General features: G+C 46.2%; 1 protein-coding gene across 1 annotated transcript; it reads left to right on the top strand.

Annotated features, from left to right (window-relative positions):
• The first annotated feature begins 187 nt into the window (after positions 1–187).
• On the top strand, positions 188–27,297 carry Hdac1 (histone deacetylase 1). The gene is made up of 14 exons (XM_052716339.1): positions 188–304; positions 7,954–8,066; positions 11,974–12,091; positions 17,912–17,986; positions 20,628–20,766; positions 21,220–21,361; positions 22,271–22,363; positions 24,307–24,415; positions 24,496–24,636; positions 25,219–25,327; positions 25,411–25,541; positions 25,860–26,012; positions 26,463–26,511; positions 26,766–27,297. The coding sequence occupies exons 1-14, from the start codon at positions 256–258 to the stop codon at positions 26,791–26,793; spliced, it is 1,449 nt and encodes a 482-aa protein (XP_052572299.1). The 5' UTR covers positions 188–255; the 3' UTR covers positions 26,794–27,297.
• The last annotated feature ends 129 nt before the right edge of the window (positions 27,298–27,426 follow it).

The raw sequence follows: 27,426 nt of genomic DNA on the forward strand, positions 1-27,426 counted from the left end.
CCTCCGCTGCGGACTTTGGTACAGGCCCAGGGGGCCCGCGGCGGCTTCTCCAGGCTGCCCTTGCCCCCTTCCGAGTTCCGGGCCCGGCCCCGCGCAAGGTGATTGGTTGGAGCGAGGCCCGGGCTGTGCGCCTATAGGTGAGTCCGGGGTGGGAGGGCGGGGCGTCGAGGCTGGCTCCTCCCCCGGGTCGGACGCCTTGAGGAGCCGCGGGCGGGCGGGCGGACGGACTGACGGGAGGGCCGGGCGGTGAGCAAGATGGCGCAGACTCAGGGCACCAAGAGGAAAGTCTGTTATTACTACGATGGTGAGCGGCGGCCTGGCGGCGGGGGCCGGGCGGCGGGGAAAGACTGGGAGAGGCGGCTGGGAAGAGGTCGCGACTGAGGGAGGAGCCTGGGAGGAGATCGAGGCTGGCCGGGGGGGGGGGGGGGGGGGGGGTGGAGGCTGAGGAAAAGTCGAGGCTGAAGGAGGTTGGGGAGAGGAAGTCGAGGCTGAGGCCGAGAGTGGGGGTCGTGGAAGGGGTAGCCTGGGGTAATCTCGGTGGGGGAGATTCCCAGGGAATCGGACGTGAAGTTGGACTGGGACTCCTGGAGGGAAGGCTGAACCTGGCGCGGGGAGCATAATGTGATGGAGATGGTTTGGCAGGATTATCTTTTTCTGCTGAGACTACAAAGGTCCCCCACTGTCCCCTTGTCCTTTTTTTTTGGATGAGTTCTGCAGGACTGGCCACCCGCTTCCCCCTCCCCCACCCACCCCTAAGTCTATGAGTACGGCCTGCAGTTGCGAGTTGGGATATCGGGCTCCCCGGGGGTGCAAGGGGGAAAGATGCAACTTGTTAAAACAAGACTTTTCATTGAACCAGCGTGGAGCAGCTTATTCTGTCCTGGGTTGTGTGTCTGTTGGGGCTGGAGGACTCATCGAGTCACATTTCCTGTCTTGAGTTCCCGTCTGAAGGGGGAGCTAGACAATGTCACCAGTACCTTTCTGTGTTTGTGCTGGGATAAGGGGATGGATGTTCAGTGTTGGGGAGAGCACAGAGAAGAGACCTCTGAACGAGCAGGTGTGTGTCAGTGCTTTGGACCCAAGAACTGGAGTGACTCACCAAGCCCAGGAAAGTCGAGGGGACAGCACCTTTGAGAAAGGGTCTTACCAAGCAGCTTAGATTGGTCTTGAACTAAGAGTCTTGCTCATCTTGCTGACTCCAGGCCTACACTACTTTGTCTAGCTTTTGTTTTCATGTTTTAGGAATAACTGTTGAGTTGTTTAGGGGATAGCTAGCCAGCCATCCAGTAGGCGTTTGGCTATTTACATCTGAAGTTTAGAAGACAGTTGTTTTTATTTTTGGTAATTGTTAGTATAAAATAATGCAGATAGTTAATTTTCCATAGAAAAGGATATGATCACTCAGGTTGTAGAAGGTGAAGAAACTCTATGTTGAAATTACTATTTTTATTTTTATTTATTTATTTATTTTTGAGACAGGGTTTCTCTGTGTAGCTTTGCGACTTTCCTGGAACTCGCTTTGGAGACCAGGCTGGCCTCGAACTCACAGAGATCCGCCTGGCTCTGCCTCCCGAGTGCTGGGATTAAAGGCGTGCGCCACCACCGCCCGGCACTATTTTTATTTTTTGAAATGGGGTCTCTATGTAGCCCTGGCTGTTCTGGAACTCACTTTGTAGACCAGGCTTGCCTCCCACTCAAAGATATTCACCCTACTCTGCCTCTGGAGTGCTGGCATTGAAGGCGTGTGCCACTACACCTGACCAGTTTAGTTGAGAAGTCAGCTAAGAAGATTCAGTGGCCCTGATGGCTCATTTGCCAGCCTGTCTTCCAACTGTTAGCCACATTCCTGTTTCAGGCTTACCTGTTCCGGGGTGGGGTGACACACCTTAGCTTGTTCTTGTTTCTACTTTTTTGTTTTGTTTTTTGAGATAGGGTTTCTCTGTGTAGACCAGGCTGGCTTTGAACTCAGAGATCAGACTGCCTCTGCCTCCAGAGTGCTGGGATTAAAGGCCTGAGCCATGATGCCCAGCAGCCAGTTTTGTTTGTTTGTTTTTTAATTTATTTATTTTTATGTGCATTGGTGTTTTGCCTGCATGTATGTATGTCTGGGTGAAGATGCCTGATCCCCTGGAACTGTAGTATAGACAGCTGTGAGCTGCCATGTGAGCGGGTCCTTTGGAAGAGCAGCCAGTGCTTTTAAGCTGCTAAGCCATTTCGCCAGCCCCTCTGGTTTTTTTCTTTTTCTTTCTTGTTTCTTATAGATAATAAGCTTCTTGGAGAAATTTCTGTATCCCTGGTTCCTAAAATGTCGGGTAGCTCATAATAGACTTAATTTTTTTTCTTTTGAGATTATAATAGGATTGCATGATTCCCCCCTCCCTTTCAATTTTCAATAGTAGACGTTCAATAAGTACTTGATGGTTAAATGAAGAAAGGAGGGCCTGGAGAGATGGCTCAGTAGTAATAGTGCATACTGCTCTTGCAGAGCACCAACTCAGTTACTAGCACCCTCCTCTGGCTTCCCCAGGCACCTGCACTCATGTGTACCGACATACCTCACACAGACACACAACACACATAATTAAAATATGAACTAGAATGACTGGATAAACGGCTCAACAGTTTTAGAACACTTGTACTGAGGATTTGTCAATTCCCAGGACCCACATGGTCACAACCATTTGTAACTCTAGTTCCAAGGGATCCAATGACTGCTTCAGGCTTCATGTGTTAGACATTAATGTGGTGCACAGACATGCATGTAGCAAAACACTGATATATACAAAAATAATGCCGGGCGGTGGTGGCGCACGCCTTTAATCCCAGCACTCGGGAGGCAGAGCCAGGCGGATCTCTGTGAGTTCGAGGCCAGCCTGGGCTACCAAGTGAGTCCCAGGAAAGGCGCAAAACTACACAGAGAAACCCTGTCTCGAAAAAAAAAACAAAAAAACAAACAAAATAAATAAATAAATAAATTTTTATTTCATTTATCTTGTTAATATACATTCGTGGTTTGCCTTCAGGTATGTCTATATGATAGCATCTGGCCTCCTGGAACAGGAGTTACATAGTTGTGAGCTGTGAGCTGTCATGTGGGTGCGGGGAATTGAACCTGGGTCCTCTGGAAAAGAAGCTACAGCTCTTTTAACTGCTGAGCCATCTCTCTAGCTCCCATTATTTTGGCTTTTTTTTTTTTTTTTTTTGAAGATTTATTTATTTATTATGTATACAGCATGTATGACCGCAGGTCAGAAGAGGGCACCAGATCTCATTACAGATGGTTGTGAGCCACCATGTGGTTGCTGGGAATTGAACTCAGGACCTCTGGAAGAGCAGTCAGTGCTCTTAATCTCTGAGCCATCTCTCCAGCCCTTTTTTTTTTTGAGACAGGGTTTCTCTGTGCAGCTTTGTGCCTTTCCTGGATCTCGCTCTGTAGACCAGACTGGCCTCGAACTCACAAAGACCCCCCTGCTTCTGCCTCCCGAGTGCTGGGAGCAAAGGTGTGGGCCGCCGCCATTTTTGAAGTGGACAGACAATAGATAGAGAGGGGCTGGAGAAGTGAGTGTACACCAGAAGGTGTTGTCACGGGACCCGAAGGTCGGGGAGTGGGGCCTGCTGGCAAGGACCGGGCAAAGGCTCACTTGTAGTAAGTTCAGAATAAGTGAAGGGAAAAGGACACTTTAGCCTGAAATTAATTGTTTTTAAGACAGGGTCTCCGCTGTGTAGCTCTGCCTGGACTGGAACTAACAGAGATCCACCTGTCTCTACCTTCAGAGTGCTGACATTAAAGATGTGCACCACCACATCTTTGAGACAGAGTCTTGTTTTGTGGCCTTGAAAGAATCTTTATAAGCCAGACAGTGGTCATAGCACACCTTCAATCCCAGCTGGGAGGCAGAGGCAGGTGGATCTCGAGTTCCAGGACAGCCAGGGCTACACAGAGGAGACTCCCCTCTCCCCCAGAAAAGAAAGAGTCTTTCCATAAAATAATCCAAAGAAGTTGAAGACACAGAAAAGAGGCTGCTTGTGCTGGGGTTATGGAGGAGACAGGTGAGCTAAGAAGCCCAAGTCCATCCAGGTGTCCTAGTCATCAGTCGGTTTGTGGTCAGGACACAAGTGACAAGGAAATGTGGAGGGTAACATGGAAGGGTAGAAGAGGGAGAAAAGGCAGGAAGTCCTGAAGGCGAGGTAAGAATGCTCTTGGGCAGTCACGGAAGAAGAGCCCTGCACGGGAGGGAGGGAGGCAGAGGCAGGAAGACCTTGGCGTTTCAGGCTAGCCTATGCAATGCAGTGAATACATGAACATTCCTTTCGGGAAAGTGATAGAGGACAGAGCAGGAACTTCAGCAGTTGTGAAATGGGAGCTAGGAGAAAAGTGGACCTCGTTCTCAGAGAAGGGGCTAGATGCCCGAGTTTACAGTCACCTTACCCGGTGGGACTCAGATTGGCTGCCTGTCAGGATTGCAGTAGTGGGCAAGTCGCCTTACCTTTTACAGGCTGCTTTTCTTCTTCTTTCTTTCTTTCTTTATTTAGTTTGTTTTTTTCCTTGAGACAGGGTTTCTCTGTGTAGTCCTGGCTATCCTGGAACTTATTCTGTAGACCAGGCTGGCCTCGAATTCCGCCTGTATAGGCTACTTTTCTAAAAAACTAAAAGGACAGAAGTTTCTATTATTGAGAAAGTAGTGAGAAAGAACATTTAGTGTTCATGATTCTCTTGATTTGATTCCCAGTACTGAAAGAAAAAGACTCCGTCTAAATAGAAGGAATTTTGTTTGTTGTAGCTTTGGCTGGCTTAGAATTCAATGTGAGACCAAGCTGGTCTCCAGCTCACAGAGAACTGCCTGCCTCTGCCTTCCAAGTGTTTGGATTAAAGGTGTGTGTCACTACACCCTGCAAAAAGAATTTCCTTTTTTAAAGTAACCTGATTAAAAACCATTAAGTTGGGAGTGGTGACTTGAACTTGTAATTCCATACTTGGGAGACTGAGTCAGAAAGATTGCTGCAAATTCAAGCTCAGCCTGATCCACAGTGCCACCCTGTCTCAAAACAACAACAACAAAATGACCACTGGAGTTTGGAACCCTGTGGAAGGACTTCCTACCAAATTGTCCCACATAGTCATCCCTCTGTGTGTCTGGTTACTTTGAGACGGGGTCTTACTCTGTAGTCCCGGCTGGTCTCAACTCCCTTCCCCTCTTAGCAGCCTATGTGCTGTGATTATATTTGCAAACCACCATTCCTGGTTTCACAGAGATCTTCAGATTAAATTCAGACTTGAAGGTAGATGCCCAGAAACCTAAGGTGCCTTTTTGTGTTCTTGATTTGGAATCAAAGAGTTTATTTCCAGATCAGTTCTTAGCCCTTAATTTTCCTGAGTTTTAGTTTAATTCATTGATTGCTTATTGAGCCTCATGATGTCAATAGTATATTAGTCTTTGCCTTCAAGTCCTATGAATATAAATAAATATGTAAAAACAAAATGAGCCAAGTGCTATATATAGATTTCTTTTAGAGAAAAAAATCAATTACTTGGATCCATGAGGTTTGGGGTCTGAGCTGGTCTTTGTAGCATACAGTTCATCAGAAGAAAAGATAACCAAACTGGGTGTGGTGGCATAGGCCCATAATCCCAGCAGTCAGGAAGCTGAAACAGGATGATAACGAGTCTTTCACCAACCTGGACTACATGGTGAGGTCCTGTTTCAAAAAATAATTAAAAGGTAAGTAAAGGTGCTTGTCACAAAGCCTGATGACCTGAGTTTGAATTCTAGAACCTGTGTGAAAGTGGAAAGAAAAAACCGACTCTTAGAAGTTGGCCCCTGATCTGCACATGTGCTCTGTGGCACATGCACGTATTAGTCACACGTGTACATTAGTAATAATACATTTTAATTTTTTTTGATTAGGCTCTCTCTGCCTAGCCCTGGCTGTCCTGGAATTCCCTCTGTAGACCACTCACAGAGAGCTACCTACAGTATCTCACTATGTATGGGAGGCTAGCTCTCTAGCCTTCTACCTTAGCGTCCTGGGTGTAAGGATTACGGGTGTTGATGACCATACCTGGTTTCTTTAGGTGTTATTTCCATACAGTAATAGACAACAAGGGTGATTGATGGTGGGTGGGCAGCAGCAGAGGAAGATGGAGAAGCATGTCTTCGTTAGGGTCACCATTGCTGTGACGAAAAACCAGGACCAAACAGCAAGTCAGGCAGGAAAGGGTTTATTGGGCTTCCACTTCCACATTGTAGTCAAACTCTGAAGGAAGTCAGGACAGAACTCAAACAGGTAACAGCCTGGAAGCAGGAGCTGATGGAGCGGCCGTGGAGGGGTGCTGCTGCTTCCTGGCTTTGCTCAGCCTGCTTTTTGTTTTATTTTCTTGGAACTTAACTTGATATGTCTGCAGCGAGCCCTCGTTTGTTTGTTTGTTCTTTTTTTCAAGATGGTTTTGGTATCTTGGAACTCACTCTATAGACCAGGCTGGCCTTGAACTCAGAGATCCGCCTGCCTCTGCCTTCCGAGTGCTGGGATTAAAGGTGTGTGCCACGACTCTCAGCCTGCTTTCTTATAGAACCCAAAACCACCAGTTCAGAGATGCCCCACAGTGGTCTGGGCTTTCCCCCATCAATCATTAACTAAGAAAATGTTTACCTGGTTGTGATGGTGGCGCACGCCTTTAATCCAGGCACTATGGGAGGCAGAGGCAGGCAGATCTCTGAGTTCGAGGCCAGCCTGGTCTACAGAGCGACTTCAAGGACAGCCAGGGTTACACAGAGAAACCCTGTCTCTGGAAGAAAACAAACAACAAAACAAAGATCTACAGGCTGGCCCATGGCCTGGTCTTCTGGAGGCATTTTCTCATGAGGTTTTCTCTTCTCAGATGGCTCTAGTTTGTGTCAAGTTGATGTAGATACAGCCAGCACAAGGTAGATTGAACAAATCTTGACTTCCAAGCCTATTGAAGTCATAAGCATGAAGAACCATTAAAAATGTGTTATCAGGGGCTGGAGAGATGGCTCAGCAGTTAAGAGTTCTGGCTGCTCTTCCAGAGGACTCTGGTTCAATTCCCAGCAACCACATGGCAGCATACAACTGTCTATAGCGCAGTTCCGTGGGATCTGGCACCTTCACAGGTATACATGTAGGCAGAAACACCAATGAACATAAAATAAAAATAAATCTTAAAAAGTGTTTTATCAAGTGGGAGATGTTATTAGAGTTGTACATTACGAAAAATGACTGGTGATAACATGGCAGATGGTTTGAATCACAGGCCAAAGACCAGTTAAAAGCTATTTCTATAGATGAAACACACAACAAGAAAGTTTGGTTTTATCTATAGGCTATGGCTTATAATTCCAAGTATTAGTGATTGGTTTATTTGTTGTGGGAAAAGAATTCCTTAAAGGTGTGGTGAGATGAGTCCCCTCACCCACTGCCTGCTGCTCTTTCTGTCCTAGTAGATTTTATCCAGTGCCTTGTTTTAGGAGAACATAGGCTAGACTCACCCATAAGTGCTGACTTATGCAGGGTCCCCAGGAATTACTCTTATTCAAAGTGGGAAAGAATCATGGAAATTAGAAATGAATGTTAGTGTTCTGGGAGTTTGCTAGGTTCTCCTGGGAGAGTGTTTAACTATGTCATTAAAGGCTCTTCTCTCAGGGCTGGAGAGATGGCTCAGCAGTTAAGAGTACTAGCTGTTCTTCCAGAGGACCAGAGTTCCTTACATCCACATCAAGCAATTCATAGGAAATTGACTAGACTCCACAGACACCTGCACTGGCATGCACATATCCACACATATATGTAACTGCAAGTGGTAGTGCACACCTTTAATCCCAGCACTGGTCTAGAGAGCGAGTTCCAGGATAGCCAGTGTTACACGGAGAAACCCTATCTCGATAAACCTAACTTACTAAATAAATAAAATAAAACCACACTTCTTCCCTTCTTCAGGTGATGTTGGAAACTACTATTATGGACAAGGCCACCCGATGAAGCCTCACCGAATCCGCATGACTCACAATTTGCTGCTCAACTATGGTCTCTACCGAAAAATGGAAATCTATGTGAGTTCCTGGAGGGCTGCCCCTGCCTCACCTCATCAGCTGTTCCCTGCCAGCATTCTTCATCTTCCTTTCTCAGCTGCTCATTCACTCAGTGGCTATTTGGCAGATGGATAAAGATTCCCTTTCTTTTTTTCTCTTTTGAGATCCTCTTGTCTTGAGTGCTGGGTTAAAAGGTCTGGAATAACAAGTTTACAGGGACAGGTACCGTGCCTGTTTTTATACAGTGCTGAGGGGCTTTGTCCTTGTATGCTAGAAGACTCTTCGAGCTGCACTAACTACATCCCCGGCCTCAGTGTAAACTCATGTCTCCTTTCCAGATACCGCTCTAACTAATTTTGTCTGAGCTTCCAATTTTAAAAGAAAAGCTGGATTATATAATATCCCCTAAGTTTAAAATGTTGGCTCAAGGTTTTTATCTTTGTTTTCATTTTTTTGGGTGAAAACTCAGAGCCTTACACATCGGCTATAATCCTAGACTTGATTTTATTTTTTAGCAGGTGTGCAAGCAAAACACATCAATATGTCTGTAGACTAAATTGGGCTCAGTTCTTAGTTTAACCTTTTCTGGAGGCAGTGAGGAACAAATGGAGAGTGTTGTGTTTTCTTTTGGTTTTTTAGGCAGGGTTTTGTTGTGTATGCAGCTCCAACTAGCCCCAACCTTATGCAGTCTTGTTCTCAGCCTCCCAAATACATAGTGGAAGATGATGATCTCTGTGAGTTCAAGGCCAACCTTTTTTACATACATAAAGACTTCCAGGCTAGCCAAGACTACACAGAGAGACCTTGTCTCAAAAATAAAATAAATTTAAAAATCAAACAAGCTGGACGGTGGTGGCACACTCCTTTAATCCTAGTATTTGGGAGGCAGAGACAGGCAGATCTCTGTGAGTTCGAGGCCAGCCTGTTGTTGTATAGAGTGAGTTCCAGGACAGCCAGGACTGTTTCACAGAGGAACCCTGTCTCGAAACACCCCACCTCCAGACCCCCCTTCAAAAAAAATCAAACAAAAATGGCAAGGCCAGTTACCTTTGGGGTTATCCCAACAGTTGGAATTAGGAAGACAAACTCAAGACCTATGTTACTTTATGGTTTACAGTTGACTGTTGATGGCTATCTTCACCATTTGAGTAACCCAGCAATAACAACATCCTCAGCATTTCAGAGACTGAAAGTAGATGAAGTCTCTTTCCCAGACGCCTTTATTGTGTTTTCAGAGGAGACACCTGAGAAAACAAGGAGGGAAAGTTGACAGAGGAGATGGCCTTGAACTATTGATTTCCTCCTGTCTCCATCTCCCGGGTGCTGGGGTTACAGGCGTGTGACCTTACACCCAGTTTCCTAGCCTTGTGCATGCGTGGATACGGGGTGCTGGCACCAACCTCAGTGCTGAAGCACTGAGCCAGTAGTATTCATCCTCTAACTTCTAAAGCAAACTCCTGATAGAATTTCCTTCTCAAGTCTGTAGACCTTGTCCTCCATGATATGATTTTTATCTTCCAACACTGCCTCTGCTGGGTGGGAGTCTGGTTTTGTTCTCCCACACTGTCTCTTGGCTGTGACCTGTGCGTCTCTTTCCCCAAAGCACAGAGCCATTTCATTTTCTGTCGTGAACCTGATAGCTTTAGGACTCATTCCTGAAAAAAAGCTTTAGCCAAGTTGCAAGTAAGTTGCTCTTCATCTCTGACCTGTTTCTATAGCTCAGCACACAGACCATAATGGAATTAGGATTTGAGTGGTATCTTAGAAGCCATAGCCAAAACAGAGATTTTCTTGATGTTTCGAAGAGGGTAAAGGGCTTAATGTATTATAACACAGCTTGTGGACCCCCTGACAGGATGGGTCACCGGGTAAGGGCACTTGTCACCAAGCCTGAGGACCTGAGTTCAATCCCTAGACCTCACATAGTGGAAGGAGGTTGTTCTCTGTCCCCCACTTGTGCACTATGGCACCCCCATGCCGACACATGCAGAATAAACTTCAAATGGAAAAAACAAAGCAAAACTCTTGTCTCACTTTCCCCTATGGCTATCTTTGATTTTAAGAAATGATTATCTCTGTAGCTTCCATGGCCTGGAACTTGCCGTGTGACCCTGACTGGACTTGGACTCCCTCTCTTGCCCCAGCCTTCTGAGTCCTGTGATTCCAAATAGGAGTTACTCTGCCTGGCCTCTGGGTGTTTTTGGGGAAACCTAATTTCGGTTTTTTATTTCTCCTTACATTAAGGATTAAATGAGGTCCAAAATGGGGCCTCGAGTTAGATGCTTGGGTTTCCAGTCAAGTGTACCACCAGTGTAACCTTTTCTGCTGTAATTTGCAAAATTCTACTGCAAGTGAAGCCAACGATACTATGAACTTTAACTTGTGCACATGAAGGGCACAGACTAAACAATAAATGTTGTGTAAACCCTAGAGAAGAGGGACATCTTTCAAGGTGATCCTTCTCTAAGGCATAGGGAAAAGAGGCTCTGTTCCTCCTTCCCAGACAGACTTCTCTGTATAGCCCTGGCTGGCCTGGAACTTCTCCATAGACTATGCCGTTCTTAACTCTGGGTGGGATCCCCCTGTCTCTGTCTCCCAAGGGCTTTTTGTTTGTTTTTGAGACAGTCTTACACAGTCTAGGCTGGCCTGCAACTGTGTAGTGTGGTCCTGATCTCTGTGGTCTTCCTCTGCCTCCTGAGTGCTGTAGTAGAGGCATAGGTTGCCATGCTCAGTTGAGACCTTTCGAGAAGAAGGAAGGAGAATTGGTGGCCATGGTCTACATTGTAAGCTCAATACTCAGGCTGAGGTAGGCATATGGATTCGAGGTCAACTAGAACTGCATAGTCACACAGCAGGGTTGGGGTCTAGAGAGATGGCTCAGCAGTTAAGAGTCTTGGCTGTTCTTCCAGAGGACCTTTGTTTGATTCCCAGCACCCACATAGAAGCTCACAACTGTCTGTAACTCCAGTTCCAGGGTTCTAATGCCCCTTCTGGTCTCCATGGGCATTGCTCACATATGGTGCACATACATGGAAGCAAAACACTCATACACATATGATAAAATAGATAATATTTTGAGGAAAAATGTTGGGATCATCAGGAAATTTCTAACATGTCAATGTTATTGGGAAGGACTTGATCAGAATTCTTTGTACAGTGGTTTATAAAAGATTTTCCAGGTGGGCATGATCACATAGACCCTTAATCCCAGCACTCAGTGAGACAAATGCAGAGAGACAAGTCTATCCCTGAATTCAAGGCCTGGTCTCCAGAGCAAGTACCTGGAAAGTCAGTACTACACAGAGAAACTCTCTCAAACCACAACCACCCCTCTCCCCCATCAAATGTAAATATATAGTGGCACAAGCCTTTAATCCCAGCACTCGGGAGGCAGAGGTTAGCCATGTCTTCAAAGTAAGTCTCAGGACAGCAAAGACTAAACACAAACCCTGTCTTGAAAAGCCAAAAATAAATAAATAAATAACATTTTAAATAAATAATATATATGTGTCTTTGTATATATGCCCAGCATGGTGTGGTGGCTTACATCTCTAATCTTAGCACCTAGAAGGCAGAAACAGATAGATCTCCAGGCCAACCTGATCTATTTTGTGAGTGCCAGGCCACTCTACCCTACATGAGACCCTGCCTAAAAAAAATAAAAACCAAAGTTCCTAGATGTTTTAATCATCTTTAGTCACCCTTCCTTCCCTTGTACTCCTGGAGCCTTTTGGCCCATGACTGTGGTTTTGAATAATAAGTAATCATTTAAAAGGCACTCAGCTTTGTCCATCACCTAACTGTAACTAATGGGAAAGGCACTGTGCAGAGAAGCAGACAGCAGGTGCTGGGAGAAAAGACAAGTGGTCAGCTAGAAGAGTGAAGACTGCCTTGTCAGGCTAACTTGCCTTCTTCCTGTACTCTCCAGCGTCCTCACAAAGCTAATGCTGAGGAGATGACCAAGTACCACAGTGATGACTACATTAAGTTCTTGCGTTCCATTCGCCCAGATAACATGTCTGAGTACAGCAAGCAGATGCAGAGATGTAAGTATGTTCCATCCCCACCCCACTCTAAAGCTCCCTATTGGATTTCTCTTTCCATGGGGAGGCCCACCTTGGGCCCGTTTAGTTCACAACTGATTTGTCTTGTCCCCCAAAGGTACCAGCATATTCTTTTCTCATCTCATCTGGTTTTCCTTGACTCCTGATCGTAAATAGTAGAGTTGGACTTTCTCTAGTTAGGGTTACAGTGCTGTCCAGGCGTGCTCTGACTGTAATGGGAAAGGCACTACTTAGAAGCAGACAGTAGCTGGGCGGTGGTGGCGCACGCCTTTAATCCCAGCACTCGGGAGGCACAGGCAGGCGGATCTCTGAGTTCGAGGCCAGCCTGGGCTACAGAGTGAGTTCCAGGAAAGGCACAAAGCTACACAGAGAAACCCTGCCTAAAAAAAAAAAAGAAGAAGAAGAAGAAGAAGAAACAGCAGCAGACAGTAGACACTGGTCCTGCACTTCACTTCCCCTAAGATTTCTATTAGTGAAATGGGATGAGCTGTGTGGCTTTTGATTCCTGTCCAGTTGTATTTGCTCTAACTTCATATTTAGAGTTTAGAGGCTACAAAGGACAGGCTAGATGATGCAATCTTTGAGATGAGGTGATTCTACCTCTGTCCCCTGGGACCTGAAACTGCAGACAGAGTACATACATCCCATCTCAAAAGCCATACCTTGTTTGTAAGAATTGTGATTGCTTTTAGCCATGGGAAAGTGTTCAAATCTGGGACTACATTGTCACACCTGAGTTCTCTTTTGCGATTGAAGTGTCTCCTTTCTGAATTGACAAAATCTTGCTGACTTCAGGGAGATCAGTTCATTCCTTCCCTGCAGATGATTTCAGGGGTGTCTGTGAAACATTGACAAGACTGAGCTCAGTTGTCAATAAAATACGCTCTTTTTAGAAAAGCAGCCTGTGTCACAGCAAGAAAATGAGCTTTCGGGGTTTTATGCATTTATTTTTTGTGTGTTTGTTTATGCACACATGGGGGTCAGAGGACAACTTGGAGGAGTTGAGTCTCTCCTACCATGGTGTGCTATCTGGGGGTCAAAATCAGGTCAGCAGGCTTGCTGGCAAGCACCTGCATGTTGAGCTTGCTTGCTTGCTTTCTTTTTTTTTTTGGTTTTTCTAGACAGGTTTTCTCTGTTTCTCTGTGTAACTTTGGAGCCTGTCCTGGATCTCACTCTGAAACCCAGGCGAGCCTCGAACTCACAGAGATCCGCCTGCCTCTGCCTCCTGAGTGCTGGAATTAAAGGCGTGCGCCACAACCGCCCCGGCATGTTGAGCTTTCTTGATGGTCTTGGTTTGAATACACCTAGTCCACTTTGTGTGTTGTGTGGGTGTGGTCGTGGCTGTGCTGAACGGGTCTCAAGCTTGCTGGGCAGGTGCTGTACCAAGAGCTGCTCACCTCTCCCTTTGTGTCCTTTTTTGTTTTCTTTTAACTCTACAGGTGTTTTGTTGGGGGTGTGTGTGACATTGGCAGGGGTGAAGGTCAGAGGACATCGTTGGGGAGTAGGTTCTTTCCTATCATGGGTTCCCGGGATTGAACTCAAGTCATAGGCTTTTATGGCAGGTGCTTTTACCCACTGAACCATCTCTCCTGCTCGTCTGTGTGTCTTGACCAAGTCCTCGAGCCTCTCTGAGGGTGACCTTCCCTGTCTTATATTTGAGGTTAACGCATTCATCGTACCTACCTTCAAGGAACAATAGCTTTAGTATTATGTGATATCATATTATTATTCACAAATCTGTCAAGGCAGACAAAATACAAGGCCTTCAGGAATGTACAGGTTCTATGCCAGTATTCTGGTTTCTTAGAGATTAGAAAGTTATGTGTTAAATATTAGGTCTGTAATTTTTTCATTGAGAATAAAGGTGGCGTGGGTCTGGACAGATGACTCAGTGGTTAGAGCACTGGCTGCTCTTCAGAGGACCTAGGTTTGATTCCTAGCACCTTCTTGGTGGCTCATAGCCATCTGTTCCAGGTGACGTGATGCCCTCTTCTGGCCTCTGTGGGCACTGTACACACTTGGCACACATTCATAATATGCAGGCAAAACACCCACAAACATAAAATTAAAATTAATCTTAAAAAATGAAAATAAAAGGTGGATAGGATGAAGGTCTCAACCTCTTGAATCCTTGGACTTGGTTCATAGTGTTTCAGGAATCCAAATAGTAAAGACTGTAGATGTCACTTAGTGCAGTGCTTTCTGAAATGTCTACCCTGTCAGTAAGCAGAGCCCATAAGTTCTTTATTAATGGTTAATAGTGTTAAACCAACCGAGTGTATGTGTGCTCTTGGTGCTCTGACACTTTGAGAGCCTTGGTCAGTGTTCTGCTCTGCTCATAGTTAGTAAATCAAAATGGGACCTAAATAAATGTAACTTCTGGAGCACATAGTCAGAACATGGAGCGCATGGTAAAATCATGAGAAAGGGGCTGGAGAGATGATGGCTCAGTGGTTAAGAGCCTTCCAGAGGACTGCTCTTCCAGAGGACCCGGGTTCAGTTCCCAGCAACCACATGCTGGCTCACAACCATCTGTAATAAGAGCTGGTGCCCTCTAATGGCCTGCAGGGATACCTGCAGACAGAACACTGTATGTATAATAAATAAATAAATCTTTAAAAAAAACATTGATAGCCAGGGATGTCATCTGGGCACTTGGAAGACTGAGGCAGGAAGATGAGTCTTCAGGCTGTCTTGGGATATAGAGTAAGACCATGTATCAAAACAAAGAATGCATTTGTACTGAACACTAGCAGAGTTCAAACACAAGAGTCCAGGCCAGCCAGGGCTGCACAGTGAGGCCCTGTCTCAGAAACCAAAACAGAGCAGTGGGTTTGGTGACGACACCGGCTTGTAATCCTGACGTCGAAAGGCCCAGGAGAGGGACGGCCTCCAGTTGAAGGCCACCTTCAACATAGTAAACGAGTGAACTACAGTGTGAGGCTTGTCTCAGAACAAAAATAGTTATCAAAAATCATGAACATCCATGTTTCCTCACAGCCCAAGAAAGAAGACACGTTGAAGACCCCTGGACACAGCTTCTTGTTTCTGTGCTTTGCCGGTTCTCTTCCAACTCCCCACCCCATTCTGTGACCCTATTACCAAGGTGTAACTCGTATCCCAAAGTTAGTGTTTAATCCTATACAGGTTTCTACAGTGCTGCCATACGTTGTTGTTATTGTTGTTGTTGTTGGAGATAGTGTCTAATGCTCTCTAGACCTGGTTGGTATTTGCTGTGTGATCTCAAACTCACAGAGACCATTTTTAAAAATCATTTGTTCTTATTTTATATGCATTGTTGTTTTGCCTGCACGTATGTCTGTGTGAGGGTGTCAGATCTTGGAGTTATAGACAGTTGTGAGCTGCCACGTGGATGCTGGGAATTGAACCCAGGTCCTCTGGAAGAGCTGTCAGTGCTCCTAACTGCTGAGCCATCTCTCCAGCCCCACAGAGACCTTCTTAAGTGCTGATATTACAGGCATGACCCTCCCTGCTTGCTCTGCCTTCTAAGATGCTGCTTTTTTTTTTTTTTTAAGATTTATTTATTTATTATGTATACAGAAGAGGGCGCCAGATCTCATTACGATGGTTGTGAGCCACCATGTGGTTGCTGGGAATTGAACTCAGGACCTCTGGAAGAGCAGTCGGTACTCTTAACCTCTGAGCCATCTCTCCAGCCCAGATGCTGCTTTTTTAAGACAGTAGTCTCATGTAGTCCAGGCTGGTCTCGAACCATGGAGCTAAATGAAATCTTCAGCATTCTCTTTCCACCTCCCAGGTGCTGAGTACAAGTGTGAGTCACTGTGCTCAGCACCGTAACTTCTTGAAGCAGGCTGGCTGTGTGAGCTCTGTGTTGAATTGGGTCCTGATGGTTAATCGTCCTCTCATGTCTTACCACCCATCCCCTCCCATGAGGGTGTCAGGGAATGTCACATCCTACAAAGGAGTATAAACTAAGGCCTGCTCCTGCAAGGGAAAAGCCAGAGGTGGGGATTTATTTGCCCTTGGATAAATAGCTTGACCCCAGGAACCAAAGTTCTTATTGACATAGCCTATTTCCAGTGTTTACCAAGAAAGTGAGGAAAAGCCATCTACTGCCCACTCCCTAACTCAGCACCAGATTTGGGGCACTCTTCAAGGTAAAGTAGCACTGGAGTTGGTGACTCTGTTATAAAAAAAAATAATTTTTAGCTGGGCGTGGTGGCGCATACTTTTAATCCCAGCACTTGGAAGGCAGAGGCAGGCGGATCTCTGAGTTCGAGGCCAGCCTAGTCTACAGAGTGAGTTCCAGGACAGGCTCCAAAGCTACACAGAGAAACCCTGTCTCAAAAAAAAACAAAGAAAAAAATGTCTATGTGTTTGGTGGGGGTGGGAGCATGTTACAGTTTATGGGTGAAGGCAAGAGGAGTTGACTCCTTCCTCCTTTCTGGGTTACAGAGATTGAACTCAGCTCTCCAGGCTCACAAGGCAAGCACCTTTACCTTCTGAGCCAGCTCATTGGCCCAGAGTCGATATTTCTGGAGGATATTGCAAATATGACTTTGTCTCAACGGTGCCATAATCCAGGCTGGCCCTTCCCATCCTCCTCCTCTTTCTCTGCTTTGGGAGCCCTATTGATAAAACACTGGAGCAAGAAATAAGAATGTAGCCCCACTCCTGCCCCCACCTCCATAATTTCCCTTTGTATGAGAGGAGACAGCCTGGGCTTCCTCTGACACTCCACCCTCCAGGTGTGCTTCCTGTCTGTTTGGTTTCATTTGCATTAGTGTTTGCATGTGTCTCTACATGATGCCCTACTTTGTACTTTTACCTCATGGGCTTGAAATAACTCCAGTTGTCACTTGGGGGTGTAGTAGAAAACACTGGGCTGTCTGTGGTAGTCAAGACACCTAGATCCTATTCTCTTTCTGCTACTAGCTGGTTATCCAGCCAGCCTTCAGCAGGTCACGTAACTCCTTTGCATGTCCTCCTTCTAGTCCTGTCTTGGCCAATTCTTGGAGTTTCAAGAATCAAATGAGAATATATATGTGAAAGCACTTTGGAAAAGACCAGGATACATTTTCCAGGCCTTTGGAGAGGCAGCAAAGTGTGAGGCTTGAATTTTGCCTCCAGTATTTATTAGTAGTTCACCTCTGAGCTCCTTTCCCCATTTATAGGATTGGACCAAATTCTACCTCAGAAGATTGTGTGAGGATAAATGCATCAGGTATTTAAAGCACTCAGCAGCATATGGAATGCTTTTGGCACAAAGCAAATAATTATATAGGTCTCTGTTCACTTCATCTTTCTGAGTCTGTTTCTTCATTTATAAGATCGGAACGAATTCTACCTCAGAAGATTATGTGAGGATAAATGCATCAGGTATTTAAAGTGCTTAGAAGTGAGCGGCATGCCATAACCACTATTCTGTAGGCTCCTTCAGCAGCATTTTCCAAGATGCTAAATGCTTTTCCCTCTAAGATTTCTAATGCTAGTGTACAGTAGTGCTAGCTGCTCAGAAGGCTGAGGCAGCAGGATAGCGTAAGCCGGAGTTGAAGACCAGCTTGTGGAACACAGTGGGATAATATCCCTAAAATGGGGGAAGGACAGGACTCTTCTTAAGTTTCCCAATGACTGGTTGAAGTGAGTATCATTATTGCTTATTATAATTGGTAGCCTAAATCTCCAAGAAGTTTACTTGGTCTAGAACCCAAGTCTTCTGAGTCTAATTGTTTTGCTTTTTTTCCTCATTTGGCTCATAAATATCTAAATTAAGAAACTGAAGGAATTGTGGAAACTAACCTTTTGTGTGTTTCTTTCAAGTCAACGTTGGTGAGGACTGTCCAGTGTTTGATGGCTTGTTTGAGTTCTGCCAGCTGTCTACTGGTGGCTCTGTGGGTAAGGAAACAACATCAGTTCCTGGGGCTGTGCTGGACTGTTCAGTGAGATGGATCATCTGCCGCCTTTTAGATGAGGCCCTGGGAGTGTGGCCTATGACCACACAGTGGTGCTGTGGTTTTTTTTTTTTTTGGTTTTTCGAGACAGGGTTTCTCTGTGTAGCTTTGCGCCTCTCCTGGAACTCACTTGGTAGCCCAGGCTAGCCTCGAACTCACAGAGATCCGCCTGGCTCTGCCTCCCGAGTGCTGGGATTAAAGGCGTGCGCCACCACCGCCCGGCAGTGCTGTGGGTTTTTACTTTAGATCTTTGACACAGTACTGACAGGTGTTCTTAACTCTTCTTCTGCCAGGAGAGCATATATACAGGAATCTCCTGCAGGCCTAAAGAGTTCTTAAGACACTGTATATAAAAGCAATTTGTTAACGGCAGAGTTCTTTCTATAAATGGAGGATCAATATCATCTGTGTCTTAAAAAAAGTGAGGTCATTAACTTCTGATGTCATAATATTCCTCACAAGTCATTGCCACTGTGGTTTCTGGGTTACCTTAGCATTGCCCTAAATATGCAAATGCAGCCATGTGTGGCTTAAGGATGGGGACAAGAATAATGTGAGATTAAATCAAATAGCAGAAAAAAATACAGGGGCATCAGTGATGGCCCAGCACTGAAGAATACTTATTACTCTTGGACAGGGGTTTGCTTCCCAGGCCCCATATAGTGGCTCACAACTACTAACTCCAGTTTCAAGGTGTGCAATGCCCTCTTCTGATTTCTGAGGGCACCAGGCACTAACATGGTGCATATAACATCCATGTAGGCATGCATATACCTTCATGCAGGCAAAACACTCATGCAACAGTGTTGTATGAGTAAACACAATATACATGTGTACTGAAACATTGTTTAAGACAAAGTCAGTATGTAGCCCTGACTTATCTGGAACTCACTAAGTAGACCACACTGGCTTCAAACTCAAGAGATCCCCCTGCCTCTGCTTCCCTAGTACTGGGATTAAAGGTGAGCACCTCCACACCTGGAATACAGTGAATTTGTTTGTTTTTCTAGACAGGATTTCTGTCTGTAGCCCTGGCTGTCTTCGAACTCTGTGTAGGCAAGGCTGGTCTTGAACTCAGAAATTCACTCTGTCTTGGAGTGCTGGGATTAAAGGTGTTTGTCACCATGCCCAGCAGTGAATTTTTTAAATTTGTTTCTTTATTTTGTTTGGTGTGATTTTGGTTTTGATTTTTGTTTTTGAGACAAGGTTTCTCTGTAGACAGTGTGTTTTTTTGTTTGTTTGTTTTTGAGACGGGGTTGGTTTTTCTGTGTAGTTTTGGTGCCTGTCCTGAAACTCACTTTGTAGACCAGACTGGCCTCAGACTCACAGAGATCCTCCTGTTTGTGCCTCACGAGTGCTGGGATTAAAGGCATTTGCCACCACCAACCGGCAATAGTGAGTTTTTAAAATTTATTTTTGCTTTTTTTTTTGACAGGGCCTGTATGTAATCCTATGTAATATGGAATTTGCTATGTAGACCAGGCTGTTCTTGGACTCACAGATTGCCTCCTGCCTCTGCCTGCTACAATTAAAGGTGTTCGCCTCCATGCCCTGCTTAGTGATTTTTTTTTTTTTTTTTTTTTTTGGTTTTTCGAGACAGGGTTTCTCTGTGTAGCTTTGCGCCTTTCCTGGAACTCCCTTGGTAGCCCAGGCTGGCCTTGAACTCACAGAGATCCACTTGGCTCTGCCTCCCGAGTGCTGGGATTAAAGGCGTGCGCCACCACCGCCCGGCAGTGATTTTTTTTTTTAAATAAATAAGTGTACCCTTATCCTGGTGGTGGCAATGCACATCTTTTTTTTTTTTTTTTTTTTTTGGAGCTGAGGATCGAACCCAGGGCCTTGCGCTTGCTAGGCAAGTGCTCTACCACTGAGCTAAATCCCCAACCCCAGTGATGCATATCTTTAATCCCAGTACTTGGGAGGCAGAGGCAGGTGGATCTCTTGAGTTCAAGGCCAGCCTGGTCTCCAGAGTCAATTCTAGGACTGCCAGGGCTACACAGATAAACTCTATCTCAGAAAAAAAGTATACCCTCTGAAATATAATGTATGAGTCCAGTGTGGTGACACATACCTATAATTCCACCATCACTAGGGAGTCTGAGGAAGGAGAGTAACTAGTTCAAGGCCACCATGAACCATATATACAAGTATAACATCCTCTAAGTATATAAATAAACCAGTTTTCTTCAGGATCTTTTCCACATTTTTTGACTGTGAACCACAGTAATTAATACTTTTACAAGTGCAGCATTAGAGGATACCCAAGTGTCTAGGCAGTACACACAGGTATGCACTTATTCATTCACTGACACCAAAATTATTCACACACGTACATACAGAAAAAAATTACCTGTATTGTTATTCTAATACTTTTTGTTTTCTATATAAAATCTATACGACCCACTAAATTAGTTTTAGAGTGTAAATGGATTATTCTTGATTTAAAAACGTACTCCCTATTGAAATGAGAAGTGGATGACTAGTGAATTTTATAGTCTGCATCATATGAAAAACTGTCCCTCTCTGGGTTCATGGGAGAAGGGGAATGGGTTAGTAACAGACTCATGTTCCCTTTCTGTGCCCAGCAAGTGCTGTGAAACTGAATAAGCAGCAGACGGACATCGCTGTGAACTGGGCTGGGGGTCTGCATCATGCAAAGAAGTCTGAAGCATCTGGTTTCTGTTACGTCAATGATATCGTCTTGGCCATCCTGGAACTGCTAAAGTATGCCTGCCTGGCCCTGTGGCTTGGAGGAGCATCTTAGGCCAGGTCCCACTTCCCTCCCCTGGGCTGACCTCCCTAGTTTGCTTTTCTTATGGTGTGCTGGCTAGGATGTGTTCCATGAGTGTCTCTGGCCATCCTTTCCTTGACGGGGTCTTGGTTTGATCTGAGCCCACGGCAAGATCTGGGGCAGGTGCTGCTCAGATCCCGCCTCCAGAGTGTCCTTGTGTGACTGGAGTTGACCCTGGCTGTAGAGTAGGAAGATCGGACATGGTCGGCTTGGTCAGGCCTCTGGAGACACCGGGCCGCTCTTCCACCTTCCTTCAGCCAGTTTCCACGTCTCTGGTGCTTAGAGATACCTGAGGGAGGCAGCTAGCCCGGTAAGCTGGGACCTGGCGCCCTTGGCGCGTCCCATCCCCAAAGAGCCCCAGACCTCTGATCACCTTCTGATCCTAGGTATCACCAGAGGGTGCTGTATATTGACATTGATATTCACCATGGCGATGGTGTGGAAGAGGCCTTCTATACCACGGACCGGGTCATGACTGTGTCCTTTCATAAGTACGGAGAGTACTTCCCAGGAACTGGGGACCTACGGGTGAGAACTCCCTTTGGGGACCAACCACCTTCCTTTCAGCTTTAACTCTCCTGTCCTGTGCCACTAAAAACTACTTCCTGCCTCTTCTGCCATTCAGAATACCACACTGGGGAACCTACAATATCTTTCATTGTTTATTCTGGAAGGGGGATGTTGGAACACAAGGAGTCAGAATTTGGGGTTCTCTGGTTCATTGTTCCTCCCTGCTCACCATAGCCCGGTTGCATCACACTATTACATCACTTGAGCTTGAATTTGGAGTGAGGGGTTAGGGTCTTGGGGGTCTTCTCAAAGGTTTTCTATTTTTAGGTCACCCTCCCCTTTAGCCATGTGACTGAAAGTAGTGGGTTCTCCCCAGAACACTCTTGAAAGCTTGACTCTAATGTAGACCAGTTGGTGGACTTGTGCCCTTCCTAAGTCTGCTCCATCTGTGTCTGTCAGCATGAATACACGGAGGTCTCTGCCCTGCCCGTCGCCCTCGGGTGGAAGATGGCACTAGTTGAGTTGTGACACAGCAAACATTCAAAGAAGTAGCTTTTCCTAGTTTGAAGTCAGTTGGAAGAAGCTTTCTTCTCCTGTTGTTGCCCTCCACGGCTTCCTAGAAAGAAGAACAGGAGAGGAGTAAACTCTGGGCAGAGTTGTTGGGGTCGGCTTTACTTCTGTGACCACCTGCTTGCTGGCTCTTAGCTGGAGGCAGAAACCCTGCGCTGTGGGGTAGGATATTGGGTCTGTCCCAGTGCAGGTTCAGGAGTATTGAGAGGTGGCAGGTGGGCTTCCTGTGGCCTTTCCATCTCATGGGCTCATCTTGTCTCTCACAGAAGCACTGTCTCTTTCCTTAGCCTTCCCACCCCATCTTTGAATCACCTTCTACTTGTCTTTCAACTTTATCTTAATGTCCCTTTTGATTAGGATATTGGGGCTGGCAAAGGCAAGTACTATGCTGTTAACTACCCCCTCCGAGATGGGATCGATGACGAGTCCTATGAAGCCATTTTCAAGCCAGTAAGTGCCTAATTCACTTCTTGGGCTACCATTGGGAAGCTAGGAAAACACCACCATAGCTGAGAGATTGCTCCTCACGGTGGCTGATGGGGGAAGGAGAAATATTTAACTTTGACCTTTGTGTAGTAGTGGGAAACAGACCATCTATGTGATTTGTTCTTGCCTTCTGTGAGTCTGGCCATTGCTTAGTACAATAACATGTAAGGCACAGTCTTTGTGGGAGGTAAACAATATGTACTAACAGTCTGTGGTCAGTTGTGTGCCAAAACTTTTCCTGGGGGCAACACGTCTATTCACCCCAGATAGGGATCCCACAACAGACCAACCTACAGACACCACCAGAGTCCCACTGGATGAACCAGTGAGTTTTCTTGGGGTCACTTACAGGAATAGAAATGACTCAAAGCTGCACCACCAAAGCCCACCCAGCAGGGGTAACAGTTCACAAGTAGAACTGGGACCCTGAAGCACACTGCACAGCCTCGAGGCCGCTCAACAGGGTGTCCTTCCCAGGTGCCTGAGTCGGTCTAAATCTCTTCCAGGCGGTTCAGCTGGTTTCTGTTTCTTCCAGGCATCTAGTCTGGTCTGAGAATCTTTGCAGCTTTTACTGCTTACTCTGGCAGGGAGCAGTCCCAGTTTCAGGGACTTCAAAATCAGTTTTAATTCCTTTACCTTCCTGCTTAAGGAGCTTCCCCGCAGAGTGGACTTAGAGTCTGTTACACCACACTGATGTTTTTGTTGTTGTTGACTATTTAAGCAGAAGTTTATTAGCAAAGCAGAGAATACTCCAAAGAAAGATGGGAGCGGACTGATCGGACAGTGAGGGTAGCAGCCCTCGGTGTTTCATGTCTCCACACCTTTGGAGTCGGCTGCTAGATTATTTGTTCTTTTCTTTTGTGGTTGGGGGGCTTCTTTTTCAAGACAGGATTTCTCTGTGTAACAGTCCTGGCTGTCCTGGAACTCGCTTTGTAGACCAGGCTGGCCTTGAACTCAGAGATCCACCTGCCTCTGCCTCTCAAGTGCTGGGATTAAAATTTTGCCCTACCACTGCCCGGCTATTTATTTTTAAATGAGGAGGTACCTGTGTGAAGGAAGGAGGTGGAGACTGACGGGTGGCATTGGACAGAGGAATATCTGCAACCTAGAGGTGGCTAGCGGGAGTGTGGAGTGGCGTGCAGGCTGTCTTAATGTGTGGTGGGAGAATGGAAAAAACTAGGGCTGGAGAGATGGCTCAGTAGTTACAAGCACTGACCACTCTTCCATAGGACCTGGGTTCAATTCCCAGCACCCACATGGCAGTTCACAACTGCCTGTAATTCTAGTGCCAGGGGATCTGATACCCTCATACCAACGCACATAAAGTTAAATAAATTGGGAAAAAAAAAAAAGAATGGAAAAAACTGGTAGGAAGTGGATGTTGGAGCTCACCACATGTTTTAAAGATCTTTGATGCATGTCAGGGTCTGTTTTTCAAAGGGACCTTGAATGCCATGTTGCAGTATTAAATTTATAAACAGAAACTTAATACAATATTTAATATAAGTCATGTGGTCACTCAGCCAAGTGCCTACTATGTACCTAGTAGTGAAGAGGACAGAAACTTCAGTTTCGGGCTTCTGAGTGACATATGTTTAGGTTTGAAAATCCAATAGACAAAACTAAAATGGCTCCGGATAAGGCTTAAATCCATAGGGTCGAATGGGTAGAGCAGATGCAGCTAGAGGTTGTGAAGCTCCGGAAAGGAAGCAGCTTCCCGGAAATCATCCAAAGCTCAGTTGTTAGAGCTATAAGTGTCTTTACAGATGCGGTCCAATTGGAAAACTCCCGTCTGCCACACAGTAGGGGGGAAATGAAAAGGAAGAAAGTGCTGTGCTGTCCTGTCTACCTCACAACCTCACGTGCTTTTTTTTGAGATTGATGATAACTAAGGTGTGTCATTGTAGGTCATGTCCAAAGTAATGGAGATGTTCCAGCCTAGTGCAGTGGTCTTACAGTGTGGCTCAGATTCCCTATCTGGAGACCGGTTAGGTTGCTTCAATCTGACCATCAAAGGTGAGACCAGGTAGCACACACAAGGGTGGGCAGGGTCTGCTGGGTTCCCCTGAAAGCCAACATTCCTTTTCCTTCCAAAGGGCATGCCAAGTGTGTGGAGTTTGTTAAGAGTTTCAACTTGCCTATGCTAATGCTGGGAGGAGGTGGATATACCATCCGTAATGTTGCTCGGTGTTGGACTTATGAAACAGCCGTGGCCCTGGACACAGAGATCCCTAATGGTATTAACTCCAGGAACAGGTTGGGCTGGGTGGGAGCTGGACCTTGTGTACCTTCATTTACAACTTGTTTCCCATTTGGCCATAAGGCCTGTCATACCCATGATTGAGGCTTCTGCCTATTCTCTCGTGATAGGCAGACTGTAACCATCAGTTTTTCCCTAGTCTTGTCTTCTCTCCCTTTTGTTTTCGGTGTGGACATTATCGGTTTTTTAGATGTTGGGGATTTCCACTGCCTAGGCTAGTGAATAGAGGAGTGCTTAGTGTTCTGCACCAGGGCTTCACCTTTCCCCTCCTAGAGACACATACTCCACTAGTGTTGATACTAGAGAATGCTGTTAGATTAAGATTCTGGCCGGGTAGAGTGGGTCCCAAGTGTAATCCCAGCCCTTGGGAAGGAAGCTCAGGCCAGCCCAGCCCCAGGACCCTGTCTCAAAAACATAGAACAGAAAAAAAATTAAAACCTTTTTAATTTCACTGTCTTGGAGGCATTCTTCTCTTTACTAGGTGGGTAAACAGACCCATAGAAAGCTCCATATGCTTCTCTCCGGGCTCTGTCCTGACTCCTCTCCCATGCCCCCTCAGAGCTGCCATACAATGACTACTTTGAATACTTTGGACCGGACTTCAAGCTTCACATCAGCCCTTCTAATATGACTAACCAGAACACTAATGAATATCTGGAAAAGATCAAGTGAGTGTATTGCCAAACCACCTCTGTGTTGAACAGGCCAGGTCTGCTTTGTCTCTAACCAGAGCCTATCCTGTTAACCATAGGCAGCGGCTCTTTGAGAACTTGAGAATGCTGCCCCATGCGCCTGGTGTCCAAATGCAGGCAATACCTGAGGATGCCATCCCAGAGGAGAGTGGTGATGAGGACGAAGAAGACCCTGACAAACGCATTTCCAGTAAGACCTGGATCCAGGGGCCTGTACTCCCTGCTCAGTAGGCAGCTCCAAACTTCCCTTCATTTCTCATCTCCTCCAAGCTCTGCCCAGCTGTTAAGAAACCTTAGTGCTGACCCCTTATTCCCACCCGTCTTGGTATCTTCCTTGATGTCTTTGTGGAAGGGTGCTGGGGTGGAACCCAGGGCCTTCTCATATGTAGGCAGATACTCTACCACTCAATCCCTGTTGCATCTCTTGAAGGACACCCAAACATTGGGCATAGATCCTCAAATAGCCCCTTGCTCTCATACAAATGTTTCTCTGTCCACTGCCTCCCAGTCTGCTCCTCTGACAAACGAATTGCCTGTGAGGAAGAATTCTCCGATTCAGATGAGGAGGGAGAAGGTGGTCGTAAGAACTCTTCTAATTTCAAAAAAGCCAAAAGAGTCAAAACAGAGGATGAAAAAGAAAAAGATCCAGAAGAGAAAAAAGGTGGGTTTGGATTGGACCAGGACTTGGGTTTATGTAGGGCACAGGAAAGAGCTGACTGAGGCCCAGCCAGCTTCTGGGGAGCGTTAGTTAACTGAGTTCCTTGGGCCTTTCAGTGGCTCCTAGAAGTAGCAAGACCCACAGAACAATGACTCTTGGTCTGTGCTGGCTGCCTGGGCCCAGCTCTCACATACCACCGGAGCCCTTTTCCTAGCACTTTGCCCTGTTTCCCAGGGGGCTGCCTCTGCCTGTGTTCTGGCTAAAACTGGCTGGGAAACTGGTCTAACCTGTTTGTTTTCAGCCAGACTCACCAGAGACCTGGGATGGGCTTTTCTCATTTTTCTGTAACCAGTGAACTGTAATGTTGAAGAAGGGGTTTCAGGATAGAAGAGTCCCCCTGCCTGAGCTGGGTCTCGGGAGGCTTTCAACCATCCCTGTGCTCTTATGTTCTAGAAGTCACGGAAGAGGAGAAAACCAAGGAGGAGAAGCCAGAAGCCAAAGGGTGAGGAGGAGCTGTTGGCCATCTCCCTGGCATTGGAGCCTCACCCGTGTCCTAGCACTGGGAGGGCAGGGAAGGCGCAGGGACAGCAGGGACAGCTGGGACAGCTTACAAAGGCCCCTTTCAGGGTCCAGTCTGTATGTCTGCAGAACTAGGAAGCCAGCAGTCACCTGGGGCAGCCGGGGTCCTATGGAGGTCAGTTGCCATGCTTCTGCTTCCAGCCTTCTAGGTTTCTCATGAGTCTGTTTTCTCCGCAGGGTCAAAGAAGAGGTCAAGTTAGCCTGAGCAAGATCTGCAACTGTGGCCTCTCCAAGTTCCTCACTTCTCCCCAGTCTCTCAGATTTTATATTTTCTATTCCTCTGTGTATTTATATAAAATATATTAAATATAATGTCCCCAGGGACCAGAGCCCAGGGCAGTGGTGCTGGGGGAATTCTTCCCAAAGACACCTTGTCCATCCTGCTCAGGTCTTAGTTTTGAACCACGTAGGGTCTGAGTGGAAAGAAAACAACCAGAAGACAAAATCCTGAACTGCCAAGTGCCTGCTTTAGGAGCTCTGTTAAGATGCCCTTATGAAGCTTTCTAAAAGGGGTGACTGGCTCTTCTGGGGCCCCTTAGGTGTTATCAGCCAATTTTAGATTGGTGTACCTTCCCATCGGACTCAGGCAAGCAGAAAAACTCCGTTGCCCTGTCTTCCCCCAACTCTGCAGGTGGAGGTGTTAGCCCGGCTTCCTTTTTGAGATATTTTCCTTTTGTGAGACTTTGTAATAAAACAACACATTTCTATACCTCCCGCGCCTGTTTCCCAGCAGTGTCCGTTTGGTTCTCAACTCTCTTCTGGGTAATCGCCCCTCAGACTCACCTCGTCGTCTTCTGGTCTGTGTAGTCTTCTTACCCCGTGCCCCAGAAGACCACTC

This window comes from Peromyscus californicus, unplaced genomic scaffold (genome assembly GCF_007827085.1).
Source record: "Peromyscus californicus insignis strain IS unplaced genomic scaffold, ASM782708v3 Scaffold_5__1_contigs__length_169319896, whole genome shotgun sequence".
NCBI classification, from domain to species: domain Eukaryota; kingdom Metazoa; phylum Chordata; class Mammalia; order Rodentia; family Cricetidae; genus Peromyscus; species Peromyscus californicus.

Excerpts from the sequence above, each read along its gene's own strand:
- Hdac1 (XM_052716339.1), top strand. The coding sequence starts at position 256 with ATGGCGCAGACTCAGGGCACCAAGAGGAAAGTCTGTTATTACTACGAT. Across the intron at positions 305-7,953 it reads AGTCTGTTATTACTACGATG|GTGATGTTGGAAACTACTAT; the intron begins GTGAGCGGCGGC and ends TCCCTTCTTCAG. Across the intron at positions 8,067-11,973 it reads ACCGAAAAATGGAAATCTAT|CGTCCTCACAAAGCTAATGC; the intron begins GTGAGTTCCTGG and ends TGTACTCTCCAG.